This window comes from Sorex araneus, chromosome 4 (genome assembly GCF_027595985.1).
Source record: "Sorex araneus isolate mSorAra2 chromosome 4, mSorAra2.pri, whole genome shotgun sequence".
Taxonomy (NCBI): domain Eukaryota; kingdom Metazoa; phylum Chordata; class Mammalia; order Eulipotyphla; family Soricidae; genus Sorex; species Sorex araneus.
In genome coordinates, this window is record NC_073305.1 from 10016947 (window position 1) to 10031762 (window position 14816).

Genomic DNA, 14816 nt, shown 5'->3' on the forward strand with positions numbered 1-14816 from the left:
CTGGCTGCTCTGGCCGTTGTCCCCGGGGCCCCCAGATCAATGCCCTGTGGCCTCACTCACCTTCCCACACTGCCTCCTGCTCCGATGCCTGGCTCCCTTACTCCTCCCACCTCTGGAACTACCACTCCCCACCGCCCGGGACTCAGTCCTGCCCCAGGACCTTTGCACATGCTCTCCCTGCCGCCTGGTACCTTGCCCCTGGTCTCAGGCTGGCTACACCACCATGCTCTCCAGGGCTCACCCTTCCTGGGGCAGTTCTATAGTAGTGCCATCACCCGACATCACTTCCCTCACCCTGGCCCGCCATGCCCTCGGGAGCTTCCTGGGAATTCAGCGTGCATTGCCACTGACAGTGGGTCTACCCCTCGGAGCCCAGACCCCGGCCCCAGCTCCCACGGCTGCAGCTCCAGGCTGCCCGGCCCTGCCACCTGCTGCTCCAGGTCGAGCGGGCCCGTCCTCTACGCTGTCCAGCACTTGGGCATCCCCCAGGTGGACTTATCCCCGGCCGGCCTCCATGCACCGCCCCCTCCCGCCCCGTCGACGCCCCTCGCTCAGCTACGCCGGGGCAGCTGTCCACTGTCACTGTGTCACCTGGGGCGGGGGGACACGCTTGTCTCAGCCCCTGGATGGGGCCAAGCACAGCGTGCGGGAGCCCAGGCCCAGCCCGGGGTAGTGGTGAGAGCACCGAGGCCAGGAGGTCTCAGTCGAGCTGACACCCAGGGCCGAGGGGCAGCTCACAGGGGCGAGGACAGGCTGCAGGCCTGGGCCAGTCCCCCGCACTGCACGGTTCCCCGGGGGCAGCCAGGAGTAGCCCCCACCAACCGAGAGTGGCCCTGACAGGAAACCCCCGGAGAGGACACCCCAAGGCTGACAACAAAGAGGCTTTTCAAAGGATGCCCAGACTCGAGAGGAAGTTCTCCCTGCCTCCACCTCCGCAGACGGGGGTGGGGGGGTGGTGGCGTTAGAGCAGCAGGGGGGCCGAGTGTGGGGAGCGGGAGGGTCGGGGCGGGAGGCACGACCATGAGAACCGCCCGAGCTGGCACAGAGGTCGCCGGGGCTTCCGGTTCTGGGAGGTTTTGGTTTTTTGGGGTTTTTTTTGCTTTTTGGGTCACACCTGGTGATGCACAGGGGTTACTCCTGGCTCTGCACTCAGGAATGACTCCTGGCGGTGTTCAAGGGACCCTATGGGATGCTGGGAATCGAACCCAGGTCGGCCGCTTGCAAGGCAAACGCCCTCCCCGCTGTGCTATTGCTCCAGCCCCTGGTTCTGGGAGGTTTTGCCCCAGTAAACAGAGCAGCGGGGAGGGAGAGCCCTTTCCTAGCCGCAGCCCACTTGGGTTCGATCCTCAGTATTCCATAGGCCCCCTGAGCCCGCCAGGAGCGACCCCCTGAGCACTGAGCCGGGAGTAAGCCCTGAGCATCGCTGGGTATGGCCCCAAAAACCAATGAAAAGAACAGGAACAGCAACAAGGTTGCTGCCACTAACGGAGGCCCCTGGGCAGGCGGAAACCATGCTCCATGCGTGTCCTGGCACACGCCTGCCCAGGGACACACGGGAGGGCAGAGCTGGGCCCGCCCAGGCGAGCACTTGGCCACACAGCCGAGTTCAAGACGCGCCTGCCTGGGCACTGGCTGGCGGTGGAGCCGCGTGGGCGCGGGGGAGGGGGGACACTGGGGAGGAGACCCCGGAAGCCGCCCGGAGATGCTGCCTGCGCGGGCCGGGCAGGAAGGAGCAGGGGGCACCTCCGCCCCCGACGGATCCCGATGGTCCCTCCACCTCCGCAGGTAACCAGCAGCCGAGCCCCAGACCGGGGGACTCCGGCCAAGGAGCCCTAAGGCAGGGCCGGAGGTCACGACCCCCAGACCACCCCTACAGGGCTGAGTCTCTGGAATCTGCAGCCCCGCCCCTGCCACACACACACACACACACACACACACACACACACACACACACACACACACACGGCCCCCCGCCCCAGCCCCGACGACGCCCGACACTGGAGCCCTGTTTGGACAGGATGTTTGTCAGCCTGAGTAAACAGTTTGGGGAATGCTGCCAGTCCCCCACTCCCACCCGCTGGACCCTGGGGAGGGGGCTACCTGCAGGCCCGGAGGCCCCCTGGGGGGTTTTCACAATGCCAGCTAAGAGGACACACCAGAAGGGGGTCTTGGCCCGATTCCGGCTTCCAGGATCACAGGCGGGAACGAGGAACTGCAGGAGGCCCCCCCCCTGGATTCCACCCCATGAGAGACCCACCAGACCGTCCACCCCCACTGCCCTCTCGGCCAGCCCTGTTCCCTCGCCCCTGCCCCTGCAGGCTCCTCCCAGAGTGCTCCCCGCCTGGGCCCAGCCGCCAGCTGCCCTCTGCCCTGGCCGCGCCCCAGCCGCATCTCTCTCGAGCTGCAGGGGACAGTCCTCATCCCACCTGGTCTGCCAAGTGCCCCCAGACCCCGGAGTAGCCAGGGACGGTTCCCAAATCCTGCAGGACTCTGGGGGTTGGTGTGTGTGTGTGTTTGGGGGCCACACCTGGTCAGGACTCGGGGCCCACCCTGGCTCTGTGCTCAGGGCTCACTCCCGGTGAGGCTCGGGAGACATGTCGGTCAGGTGCTGTGGATGGGACCCGCCACATGCAAGGCAAGAGCCCCTCCCACAGTGCTCCGACCCTCTTACAGGCATTGTAAAGACAGACAGAGAAGCCGATACTGAATTTTTATGAAAATGCAAAAGACCCAGAATAGCCAAGACGGCGGAAGGAAAGCGATTCTGGGGACTGATGCTGCAGAGACGAAAGTGTCTCTAAACCTCCAGAGGATGGTGGTGACGGGGAGGGGGGGCAAAGGCACGGGGACGGTGGACGGTCAGAAAAACCACCTGCCTCGAGCGCCTGAGCATGGGCCGACTTAACAGCAACCCCCCCCAACACAGAACAAACATGCTCCCCCCCTGTTTTCCCCAGCCACAGAAACAAAGCGGGTGTGAATGCACGAGGAAGCCAGGCAGGGGACCGACCAGGTCTGGGACGCAGGGACCGTGCCCGGCCACTCCAGAATGCTCAAGACCTGTAGGACAAAGCGCCTCTCTGCTAGAGCCCTTGGCACCCCGTTAAGATGGGGGTGACGGTGCCCGCGCTGCTCTGTGAGGCCATTGTGAGGAGGACAAGCCACAGGGGCGGGGACGTCCTGGGGCCGAGAAGGACCCCGGGTGGAGCCTCTGGGCGCCAGGTCCCCATTTCCACCTCACCCCTGCCCACCCCTTTCACATCCGGGTCTGGGCCCCGTGGTCCCCAGAATACCCCCGGTCAGATTTCTGCCGCCCAGCAAGGCACATGTCAGGACACGTGAGCACTGAGGACCCCCTGGAGGAAGCAGCGACTCAGACCAGCAGGCGGCCACATGGGACCACACTGGAGCGGCAGCAAAGGCAAGATGCCGGCACGCCCCGGCAGGGCGGCTGCGTGAGAAGGGGCCGCCAGCAGGCACGGGGGGTGGGGGGGGGTGGCAGGGCTGGGCTTGGGCGCGGCCTTCTAAGACCACCTGGGCTGTTCCCGCTCACACGAACCCACGGGACACAGGGAGTGGTTCCCCTCCGGGTGCGTCTCCAGCAGCCGTGACGGCCGCGACTGTTCCCCGCCCCCAGCTGCAGACGGCCCCAGCCCCGTCCACGCCAGCACAGGCCAGTGCCACGCTCCGGCCACGGAGTGCCTCGTGCACACCAAGCCGAGACAAGGGTGCGGCTGGAACTGCCGGCCTGACCTGAAGGTGCCAGGCAAGCTCAGTCCGACGGTGCGGTTCCGTGACACAAACCTCAGACTGGGTCAGGCACGGACGGTGACACAACCAGACGGACGGTGACAAAACCAGACGGTGACTTCAGAGGGGGAGGGAGGGCGGGGCTGTCTGAGGAGAATTCCAGGGTGTATGAAGTGTTTTCGATCTCGGGTGGGGTGGAGCTGCAGCATACACACAAACACACACATACAGACACACACACGCATGCACACACAAACACAGACACTAAATAGGCACACACACACATACATGTGCACACTCGTGAAAATCCGCTGAGCTGGTAAGACCCGTGTGCCCTCCCTCCTGCATCTTATGCCTTATCACCTCACAAACGACACGGCGTGTCTGGGACAAACACAAAGGAAACTGCTCTAAAGGGAATCTCCTTTCCTGCCGACGGAAAGGCTCTCGGCGTCTGCACCCACGGGCCTGCACACTTGGCAGGGGAAGGAAAGCAGGAGACAGAGCAGAATGGGTGGGTGAGGGCTGATCGCCTGACGAGATTTCACTTTACAAAAGGGGCCAAAAGCGCGGCAGCACGACGGCCCAGAGGAAACAGGCCCGGGCTGAGCCCCCCGCAGCCCCCGGGGACAGACCCCGGTGCTGAGTGTGGGAGAAACTCGTAACTCCTAGTTTTCAAGTTGTGACACTCGGGAGATGCCAGCATTCCTGTGCACACATGCGTGTGCACACACATGCACACGCATTTACACACACACGCACACACACGTGTGTATGCACATTTCGCCAAGTCACAAACAAGATGACTGCAGACCTGAGTCCCTGCCTGCCCCCAAGCCCCGAGGGCAGCCTCCGGGGATCTGTCCCAGCTGCCTGAGGCCCCCTGGAGCCCCGGGAGACCGGGTGACAGGAAGGGCCTGGGCGGGCCCAGAGCTCAGCTTCAGCTTTGGGAGGAAGGGGCTGGGGGCCAGGAGACACGGCCTCTCCAGGGACAGCTGCTTCCCGTCGGGTGGACAAAGGCGGGGTGCTGACTCCAGCAGCATCCCCAGCACGGCAAGGGGCACCCCAGGGGAGCGGCCCCCGGCACCGACCTCCGCCCACCAGCCGTGCAAGGACCCGGTGCCCCAATTCCGGGACGCACCCCGCAGGGAGGGGACAGAGACAGACGGAGAGACCCCGACGGAGAGACCCCGACTGGGGTGCGGGAGGTGTCGGTCAGGAGCCCAGTGGCCGAGGTTCCAGCAGTGACAAGGACAGAGCCAGCATGACCCGAGGCCACTGTGGCCTCTCTCTACAGGAGCAGCCGCCCCGCCCGCCCTGCTCCCAGCCCCAAGGACTCCCGGCGTGGGGACTCAGAAGCGTCTCAGAGGCAGCTCCGTCCCCACGGGGCCTGGCTGCGGTGTCACTGCAAACCTGCTCCTCCCGGTCACCCCACGTCTGCTCAAACCCGAGCTGGGCGGCGCGGGGGGGTGCTAAGGGGGAAAGGCTTTTGATGTCTGCTTGGACTTCAGCTGGGTTTTTTTTTTTTTTTTTGCTTTTTGGGTCACACCCGGCGATGCACAGGGGTTACTCCTGGCTCTGCACACAGGAATTACTCCTGGCAGTGCTCAGGGGACCCTATGGGATGCTGGGAATCGAACCCGGGTCGGCCGCATGCAAGGCAAACGCCCTCCCTGCTGTGCTATCGCTCCAGCCCCTCGGCTGGGGTTTCTAGGCCCGACCCCGCTGTGCTCAGGGGTCACTCCTGGCGGGGCCTGCTGCGGGACCCTCTGGGGTCCTGCGGAGCGGATGCAGGTCAGCCAAGCGCCTGGCAAATGCCTTAAGCCCTGTGCTCTCGCGGGTGGGGCGGCGCCCGTCACGGCTGAATCTGCAGCAGGCCTGGTTCTTTCCCCGTGCCCGCTGACGGGGTTTAGCCCGTGGGTGTCACACAGCCTCCTGTGGCGTGAAATCCCAGGGCCATTTCACTTGGCCGTAAGAGAACTGTAAATAAAGGGGCCAGAGCCACGGGGCAGCGGGTGGGGTGCACGTTCGGGCCCCGGCATCCCGTACGATCCCCCGGGAACCGCCAGGAGTGACCCCAGAGCAGGAGCCCGGGGGAAGCCAGAGCCCCGTCAGGTGTGGCCTCCCCAAACCGCAAATGTGAATTAAAGTGAGTGGTCGGGGGAAAAGCACAGGAGTCCAAACAGCCCACGAAACACTGACCTTCCTGCCTGTCCCCCTGGACAGAAACAGGAAGGAGCGCGTGGACAGACGGCGGGACGCAGCGTCCAGCAGGGCCCCGGAGCCACACGCCAGTGCTGACGCGGCCGGAGACGCCCAGTGCTCAGGAGCAGCAGGAGCGAGGGGGCCCTGCACCCCCACACGGGCAGCCGCGGGGCCAGGCGGGGGCCTGACGTCCCAGTTTCCAGAGACCCTTGTGGCTCCCTGGCCTCGTGTCCACAGCCCCGAGACGCTGCCCCCCAGAGACAGGCCAGACCGAGCTGCTTCCCGGCCCTCCATCATCTGCTGGGACCCCCATGCCTTCGGGGCCTGGAAAGGCGGAATCCCCATGCCAGGAGGGGGTGCGCACCCCCGCCCCAGCGAGACCCCCATTAGGTGTGGTGAGAGCCAGAGGCGCCCACTCACACGACCCCGGCTGGCATCTGCCAGGCCTGGCACGGGCTCAGTACACGGCCACGGGGACTGGCTGTGTCCGCCCGTGATCGTGGCCACCCATGGCCTGTCCTGTAACGGTGATCCCGGCAGATGGGACTCCCGCCATCCGCCACCGCCTGCCCGGCATGAGTGACGGATAACCCCCCCCCATGCCCCCCTGCGGACGGGCCCGGTGCGTACCCAGGGCGGCCCCAGCCCTGCTGGGCTTCCGCACCCGTGACAGGGCGCAGCCCGCCCAGGTGAGGGTGGGGTTCTGGGGAAGCGGCCTGCACGCGCTGACCCCTCAGGGTGAGGGACGCTCATTTCCTACCCGCCTCGCAGAGCGGCTGGCCGCGCCCCTCACTGTCTGGTTTCCTCGAAGTCAAGCCTGTGAAGAGGCGCCGATGGCCCTGTCCTTGGGGAGACGCACGAGGCCGCTCACGCCCACCGGACGGCCGAGACAGGCCCGAGGGTGGCGGGGAGCAGAGGCAGCGGCAGGCGGCCAGCCACGCCCCAGGCCCCCGGGGGACACGTCTCCTCTCCTCCCCGACCTGCTCCCGAGAGAAAGGGGATCGCGAGCCTGCAGCGCCCGTGGGTGGCGACCAGCCGAGGACAGCGGGAAGGCGGAAGCACCGAGGGCGACAGAGGCGTGGGCCTGAGAACGAACGTCCACGCGGCCGAGGCTGTTCGTTCCCGGAACAGGCGGAAGCAGAGACGAGCCCCCCACCCCGCACCCTCGCGGTGCCATGTGTGGGCTCTTGCTTCCCGTGGGCGGGCCACGCTGGGCCGACGGCCCTGTGCATCCCCAGCCCCGGGACCTGCCGCGTGCAGGGCGGGCGCCTGGGGCCGGCGGGGAGACGGGACCGTGCGGGTGGCCCCCGCGCCCTGAGGCGCCACGCGGCCGGCAAGACCGTCCACTTGCTGCGGCGCGGGGGGCGGGGCGGTGCAGGCTGCAGAGGGAAACCCACGTGTGCACACGGCAGTTGGCCCCCACCCGCTGCAGCCGGGCCGGGCCCTGGACGTGTCGCTGCCAGCGCGGGGTCACATGGGCCGTGAGCAGCGCGGCCCCCGGAACTGGGGCCCAGAATCCGCTTCGAGAGGCCCGAGGAAGGGGCCGTGGTGCCTGCCCATTCCCGGGGCTGCCGGGGGCGGGGGGGGAGCCGCCTCCAGCTTCCCGAGGGCAGCCCTGTGCCGGGGGGGGGAATCCCCCCAGGAGGGTGGTCCCGGCCCCGTCCACGGCGCTCTCGTCGCCCCACCCTGCGACGGCCAGCGTCACGCGGCCTCCCCGGGCATGTGGCTTCCATTAGGCCACATCTGGCCCCGCTCAAGGCAGCCCGCAGCCCGGCCCAGCGGAGACAGGACCCCCGCCCCAGCCGGGCCAGGGCCGCGGCCAGGCCCCTCCACCCCCCCGGCCCCCGGCTGCCATGGCAACGGGACTGGGGGTCAACTCCTGTCTCACCAGCCTCCCCCCCACCCGGGGTGGAGCCTGCCCCTCACTCCCTCCACAGGGCCTCCCCCACCCCTCAGCCCTCCCCGGCCTCCCTCCAGACACTCGACCGGGGCCCCCAGACCGCCAGGCTCCCCGAAGCCCACCCTCTGGTCCAGCAGGCGACGGTCGCCCCAAGTCTGTCCCGGGCTCGTCCACTCACTGCTGCCCCTCCCCTGCCCGGCCCCCAGAGGGTGCAGGAGCCCAGCGCCCCCTCCCTACCAGGCGGGAAGGTGCTTCTGGAACCCTGCACAGCCCCCGGGAGCAGGGCCACTGGCAGGGTCACCCAGGGGACTCGGGGGCTTGGTGAGACGCCGCTTACCTGGGCATGGGGTGGGGGCGGGGTCGCGGGGTGAGCGGGAGGAAGGCGGGGGTGGGCGGGGGTGGGCGCGGACCCCCTTATCTGTTGGCCCGACTCCTGGCCATTGAAGGGCGCGTGAGCCCCTGGCACAGGAAGCGGGGCGCCTGCCAGGCCCTGCCGGCTCCCTCCCCCGGCCTCGCACGTTCTGGGCCCTCTGCCAAGGCGGCCTCGGGCCGGATGAAGGCCACTGCCCGGACCCCACGGCCACACCCGGGGCCCTCAGACTTTCCACCACGGGCTCCCCAGAACAAAGGCCTAGGCAGGCCACAGGGACCCACCGTGTCCCCCGTCCTGCAGGCCCGGGAGCCCCCCAAGGCCCACGGACTCGGGGCCACTGCTCACCCCTCTGTCCTCCAGCTGCCAGGGGTCAAGTCACCACAAAAGGGGGCCTGGGGCACTCGGTGGGCGAGTTTTGTGCCCTGTCCACCAAGTGGGCTGAAGCTGGGCCACTGGCCTCGGGAGAAGGACCCTCCCGTCTCCAGTCCCGCCTGCTGAGTACAGACAGATCCTGCACACGGACAATACCAGGAAGGGGTCAGGAGCTTGACAGATGGGGAAGGGGGCCTGGGTGAGCTGGACATCAGCCCAAGGCTGTGTGGTTGTGGGAAGTGGGTAGGTGGGTGTCTGTAAACACCAGGAATCCCAGGGCTCCTACAATCCTCCTCCTCCAGGAAGCCTTCCTGGATACACCCTGGGCATTGATCCCCCGCCCAAGGCCCGGGGTCTTGCCTGTCCGCTCCAGTCTCCACAGAGCCCCGCGGGGCCTGCTCACTGCTGGGCCCCTCCTGGAGGGATGGGTAGCGGACACTCTGGAACGGGGGCAGAAGGGGCAGGGAAGGGTCTCACCGTCCATGTGGCCCCTGGGCACCAAGTGGACCGAGTTGGGCTCCGAGTCCTCCTCTGGCGGAGAGTGAGGCGGCACCGGCAGCTTCGGGGGCACCTCCTGGGCGGGCGGGGCCCGGGCCGGCTGTCGTGGCGCGGTGGTGGGGGCGGCGGGGGTGCTGGGCCTGGCAGAGGTGCCGGGCGGGCTGAGCGTGGTCCGGGCCGGGGGCAGGCTGGTCGCGCTGGGGCCCGGAGTGGTCCCGGCTGCCCTCGGCCGGGTGCTGCGGGCAGTGGCCTGGGCGTCGGGGATGAAGTTCTCCTCGGGGCCCTCCCTGGCCTCCGCCGCGACCTCCCACATGGGCAGAGCGGGGGCTGCGGGGGCCTCGGTGGGCAGCGGGGGGAGGCCCTGGGGGGTCCCCGTGGCTGGCGGCTCTGACACGGGACTGTCCTCCCGCTGCTCCTCCGCCTCCTCCGGGCTGTCCTCCGTCACTCTCCGTGCTTTCACCTGCACGGGGGCCGGGAGGCCCAGGGCCGCCGCCACCGTGGGCCGGAGCAGCAGGGCGGGGCGGGCGGTGGCCTGGATGGCCGAGGGCCCCGAGTTCCCCCCTCCCAGGCCTGGGGGCGCCGCCGTGCCCTCCTGCAGCCCCCCCTCGAGCGCCACTTCCTGGTCGTAGCTGTAGGGGTCTTCGTAGTGCCGCTCGGGGTCGCCCTCCTCGGGCTCCGAGAAGTTCCCGGCAGGGCCGGGGGCCGCGGGCTCGGGGCCGCCCTGGCAGCCGGGCAGCTGGTAGCAGATGAGCTCGCCGCCGCCCTCGGGGCAGAGGCAGGCCTGGCAGGGCGGCAGGTGCACCGTGTGGCCCGCCGCGTACTTCCAGCCCGCGTGCTCGCAGCCCAGCTGGCGGCACTGCGGGCAGCTGTCGGCCGCCACCACGGGCTCGATGCAGTTGGGCGGCAGCTCTGGGCACAGCATGAACTGGCAGCTGATCTTCCCGCCGCCCGGCGGGCACGAGCACTCAGTGCTGCCGAAGTCCACGAAGTAGGACTGGCCGGCGGGCACCTGGCCGCGCGCGAAGCCGCCCCTCAGGCAGTCGTAGTACTGGTAGCCCTCGCACACGCAGCCCTGCTGCACGCACGAGGCGCAGCAGGCGCCCGGCTCCAGCGCCTCCTCGATGCAGTGCTCCAGCGGCGGGCACTCCACGCCCGTGCAGTCCTGCCCCTGCGCCAGCACGCGGCCGCCGGGGCCCAGTGCCAGGGCCAGGGCCAGCCAGGAGCCCCAGGACAGCGCCATGGTCATGCAGCAGCCGTGAACAGGGTCCTGTCCTGCGTGGCCCTGGGGAGAGCGAGAGGACACGGGTCAGCACGTTCCCCAGGGCACACGCCCTCACACGCACGGACACGCGCTCCACACAGCCTCAGCCACCCTCCTGCACATATGGGGGCATCTGTCCCGCCTGGCCCGGCTTGCACACGCACACCCCACACATGCACACCCCATACACGCACATGCACACACGCACACACACAAGCGCATATAAATAACACATGCACATGCATACACATCCCCACATACATACATGTACACATACACACAACACACGCACATACACACATATACACACATGCACACACACGCACATACATACACACACATATACTCATGTGCACATACAAGCACATACACACACGTACACACACACGCATGCACGCACACACAGACTCGGCCACACGGCCCTGACCATCACAGCCCAGAGGACAGACAGACACGGGCTGGAGGCTCCTGTCCCCCGACTCCAGGTCACATGAGCCCCTGCTGCTCAGCATCAGGGCCCACCGCGCAGTGCGGGTGCAGAGGACGCTCTGAGGCAGGCCGTCACGCACGTGCCCCCGTCCAGGGCCGCGCCCTCTCCAGGCCACCCCTCACCCTGCACGGAGCGGCGCCATGTCCTGGCTCCCCCGGACGCACGGATCCCCCGCCCCTGCCGCCCCCCAAGGCTGCAGCTCAACGACGGCCAGTCGCCCAGGCCCGGGTGCCAGCAGAGGCCCAGGCGCCCCACGCAGCCCTCACTGCCGGCCCGCCCAGCCCCCTCCGAGGGTGAGGCGGGTCCTGCCACACACCCCCCGGCTCGCTGACACTCGTCCTGTCCTCTCTCCCTGGGGGCCCGCACCACCTCGCCCCCACCTGCCCCCGCGCCCGCTGCCCTCCCAGCGTCACTCCTGCCTTCCTCTGCAGTGCCAGGGCGGCGGGTGTGGGCACCGGCGGCCCCAATACACCGTGTGCCCGTTTCCCGGTGGCACAGGGCAGGGCCCGGGAGCTGCCCGCCCCCCCCCCGCACCCCCAGCGAGCTCTTCTCTCCCCGCCCTCCACCCCCACCGGCCCCCTGTCCCCACGGCCCCCTGAAATGCTGGCTAAGCCGGCTCCCCGTCCCGGTGCCTTGAACACAGCCAACCTGGGTTCAATCCCCGGCGCCCCAGGAGTGCTCCCTGAGCACCACCAGGGGTGGCCCCAGAACAAAGCAGAAAAAGAAATAAAGGCGGCGTGAGCCCCCTCTCGCCTGTGAGGTCGCTCTGATTCCCAGTCTCGGCGGGGTGGCGGCGCCTCCTCCCAGGTCTCTGAGGAACAGAGCAACGGCGCCGGGCAGAGCGAGAGCTGCTCTCTGCGGCCGCCGGGCACGGCCCACCCCTGGCTGTGCAGGGGCCAGTGAGCACGGCCGGGCAGAACAAAGCCCAGCGCCGGGCTGGGGGTCACCGAGGGATACGGGCCGGGTGCCAGGCCCGCAGGAAGCGAGGGCTGGGTGCTGGACCGCGAGTCCGGGCCAACGGGAGGCCCCGTGCCAGGGAGCCTCGAGGAAATGCAGGTCCCCGTCCAGCCGGCCGACCCCGCGGCACGTTCCCAGGGCCCGGCCGGTCCTGAGCCCTGAGCCCTGACATCCAGGCAGGGCTGGGCAGATGAAGACGTAAGAGGGCAGGAGCAGGGTCAGGAGGCGCAGGGGTGAGGGGCCCGTGGGAGCCGGGGCAGCTAAGCACGGCTTCCCGAGGAAAGGGGGGGCCTGCGAGGAACGGGGTGCGGAGGGCGCCCCATCCCGCGGGGGGGGCTCAGGTGCCAAGGGCCTGCGGGAAGGAGGCTCAGAGTGGGTAGGAGCAAGGGCAGCTGGGCAGGGCTCCGGGCGAGGGCCAGCCTGGGCTCTGCATGCCGGGGGTCCCTGCGCTGGCAGAAACGAGGAAAGCGGGGAAGGGGCAAGTGATAGGCAGTGGTGAGAAATGGGAGAGGGTGCAGGGCGCCCATTTGCCCGGGGGAGGAAAAGAACCCACAAAATGGGGCTGGAGCAATAGCACAGCAGGTAGGGCATTTGCCTTGCACGCGGCCGACCCGGGTTCGATTCCCAGCATCCCATATGGCCCCCTGAGCACCACTAGGGGTGATTCCTGAGTGCAGAGCCAGGAGTAACCCCTGTGCATCGCCGGGTGTGACCCTCCTCAAAAAAAGAAACCAACGCCATTTGCCCGGGGCACCTGGCACTTGTACCGGGCATCCCCAGATAAGAAGCAAGCGTCCGGGGGTGCCGGAAAGCCGTTTCCCTATCTCAGGGTGTCTGAGTCCCACACTGCGATGGCTTTGTCAGAGCCGCCAGCCGGGAGAGGAGCCCGCACCCACAGGGACACGGCCAGCCCTGCCGGCACCTCTGCAAGCAGCACCTTCCCGGGGCCCCAGGCCGGCCCCCGCCTGGACAGGGAGTGCTCGGGGACCCGCTGCGGGCTGACAGCGTGTCAGGCGGCTGGAGAGGGACACAGGTGCGAACCGTCAGCATCCGACACCTGGAGCAGAAGGGGAGGAAGGCAGCCGGGCGTGTGGGCAGAGCTGGCGGTGGCTGAGTCTGGACACGGCCCCCGAACCGTCCCCCACTAACAGTGCAGCCAGGACCCTCCGGTCCAGGGGTCAGCGGGCACCGTAGGACAGAGCAGCTCTGGAGTGGGCAGGGCACTGCCCGGGCACGGCACTGGCCTGGGTTAGACCCCTGGACTCCTTACGTTCCCTTGAGCGGTGACAGGTGGTCCCTGAACACGGGGCGGGAGGAAGCCCGGGGCACTGCCAGGCTTGCCCCCCCACCTCTAAAAGACAAAAGGAGAAAAGAAAGTGTGGTGGTAAAACCGTATTTGGGCCCCAACACTCACGGCCATGCTGGTCGCCTGAGCCCCGCCGGGCACGCAGCCCTCGAGGGCAGCAGGGAGGACGGGAGAAGCAAAGAAGAAACTGGTGGGCCAGCTCCCACAGAGACGGGCAGAGATGCTGAGGGGCGGGCGGGGCCTGCAGGGGTCAGTCGGGGGCCAAGTTCAGAGCAGGTGGAGCAGGGGCGGGGGGCGGGGGGCATCGATGCTTCTGCGTCTGGAAGACAAGCGTGAGACGCCCATGCACCGTCCGTGCCAGGCGGGGACTGCGTGTCAGGCCACTGAGCTACGTGGCCACACGTGGTCACGACGGCCGGTGCCGTGGGGCCCATCCTTGCCCCAAGCGACGCGAAGACATGGACGAGCCCCGTGCAGCCCAGTGTGAAGAATCAGCGGGACCCGCGGGGGCCCACGGGGAAGCGAGCACAGCTCCGGGCCGGCCCAGGCCGAAGGGGAATGAGCAGGTGGCCGGCGCTCCCGGTCAGATGGGAGGAAACGGTCGAGTTCCCCGGGGAAATAAACGTGTTCCTGGCACACAAGGCGGGTGGCCCTGGGCCGGGGTCGCGGGTCGCGCTCTCCCCGAGGCTGGGCAGAGCTGGCGGGGGCGGGGCTGCTCTCGGCTCACGGGCTCCAGGGAGGGGGGCGTTCGGGCCTATTCGGGGTCCAGTCTACCCCCACCACTACCTAGAACGTTCCAACTCAGGGTGACCTGGTGAGCTGCTGCTGCTTTCAGCGTGGGGGACCCGAGAGATGCCTGTCGGGAACTCAGAGGCGGCTCCGTAGCTGGCCCAGGCTCAGAAACGAAACCACCCACAAGTCCTGGCAAACCGACGGTCTGCGTGGGGACGGCGGGAGAACCCGGGAAAGGCCTCCGGGGCCCCATCACCAGGGGACTGAGCCGGCTTGGCCCAGCCAGGGCACATTCTGCTGAGGGCGATTCAAGGAGCAGCCGTTGCTGCCAGTCCTACCCGAGACACGACAGGGCACGAACAAGGCTGACCACGAATAAGGCCTCATGCGGCCGACGCCATGGGGGAGGGGGCCGGGCGCAAATATACAGGGAGTGCATTGGGCAGCATGAAGACTGTCAGGAGTGGTTAGCGCTGGCCTCACTCAGGGTGGGGCAGAGGGGGGGTCCTTTCCTCTGGGAAACGTGGTGGGCATGTAAGAAAGTGGGGGTGGCATCCTGGGGACAGCATGTGCAAATGTCCTGTGGCAGGATGCGGCCTGGCGTACTTGGCTGACACGCACGGGGCAGACAGGAGAGCAGAGAATAGGAAGGGCACAGCTGAAGGGGGGGAGGTGGGGAGTGAGACGTGAAGTTGGGGTGCCAGACTCAGCTTGGGGGGAGCTGGAGGGGTTCGGAGGGCGGGAGTACACGCTCTGCAGTCCCAGCAAAACGGATGTTTCAAGAGACAGACCAGCCCTCCCTCGGCCCTGAGTGCACCCAGCAAAGCCAGCCAAGCCGGGGCCACTGCTCCCCGTGGCCGGCAGGGAGACTCGCAGGGACGGAGGCTGAAACCAGGGGGGCCACACGCGAGGCAGAGCGGGAAGGCGGCGCCAGAAGGCCCCTCTGACAGGCGGTGGTGCGGGCCGCAGAGA

General features: G+C 68.1%; 1 protein-coding gene across 2 annotated transcripts in view; it reads right to left on the reverse strand.

The window, feature by feature from the left end:
* The window catches only part of FBLN2 (fibulin 2), a 53485-nt gene that overhangs the window by 23412 nt on the left and 15257 nt on the right, over positions 1-14816 (reverse strand). For both annotated transcript variants that reach the window (XM_055135869.1, XM_055135868.1), the window contains exon 2: positions 9078-10380. In XM_055135869.1, the coding sequence (XP_054991844.1) occupies positions 9078-10344 (1267 nt within the window). In that variant the 5' untranslated portion in view covers positions 10345-10380. The remainder of the gene's footprint in view (positions 1-9077; positions 10381-14816) is intronic.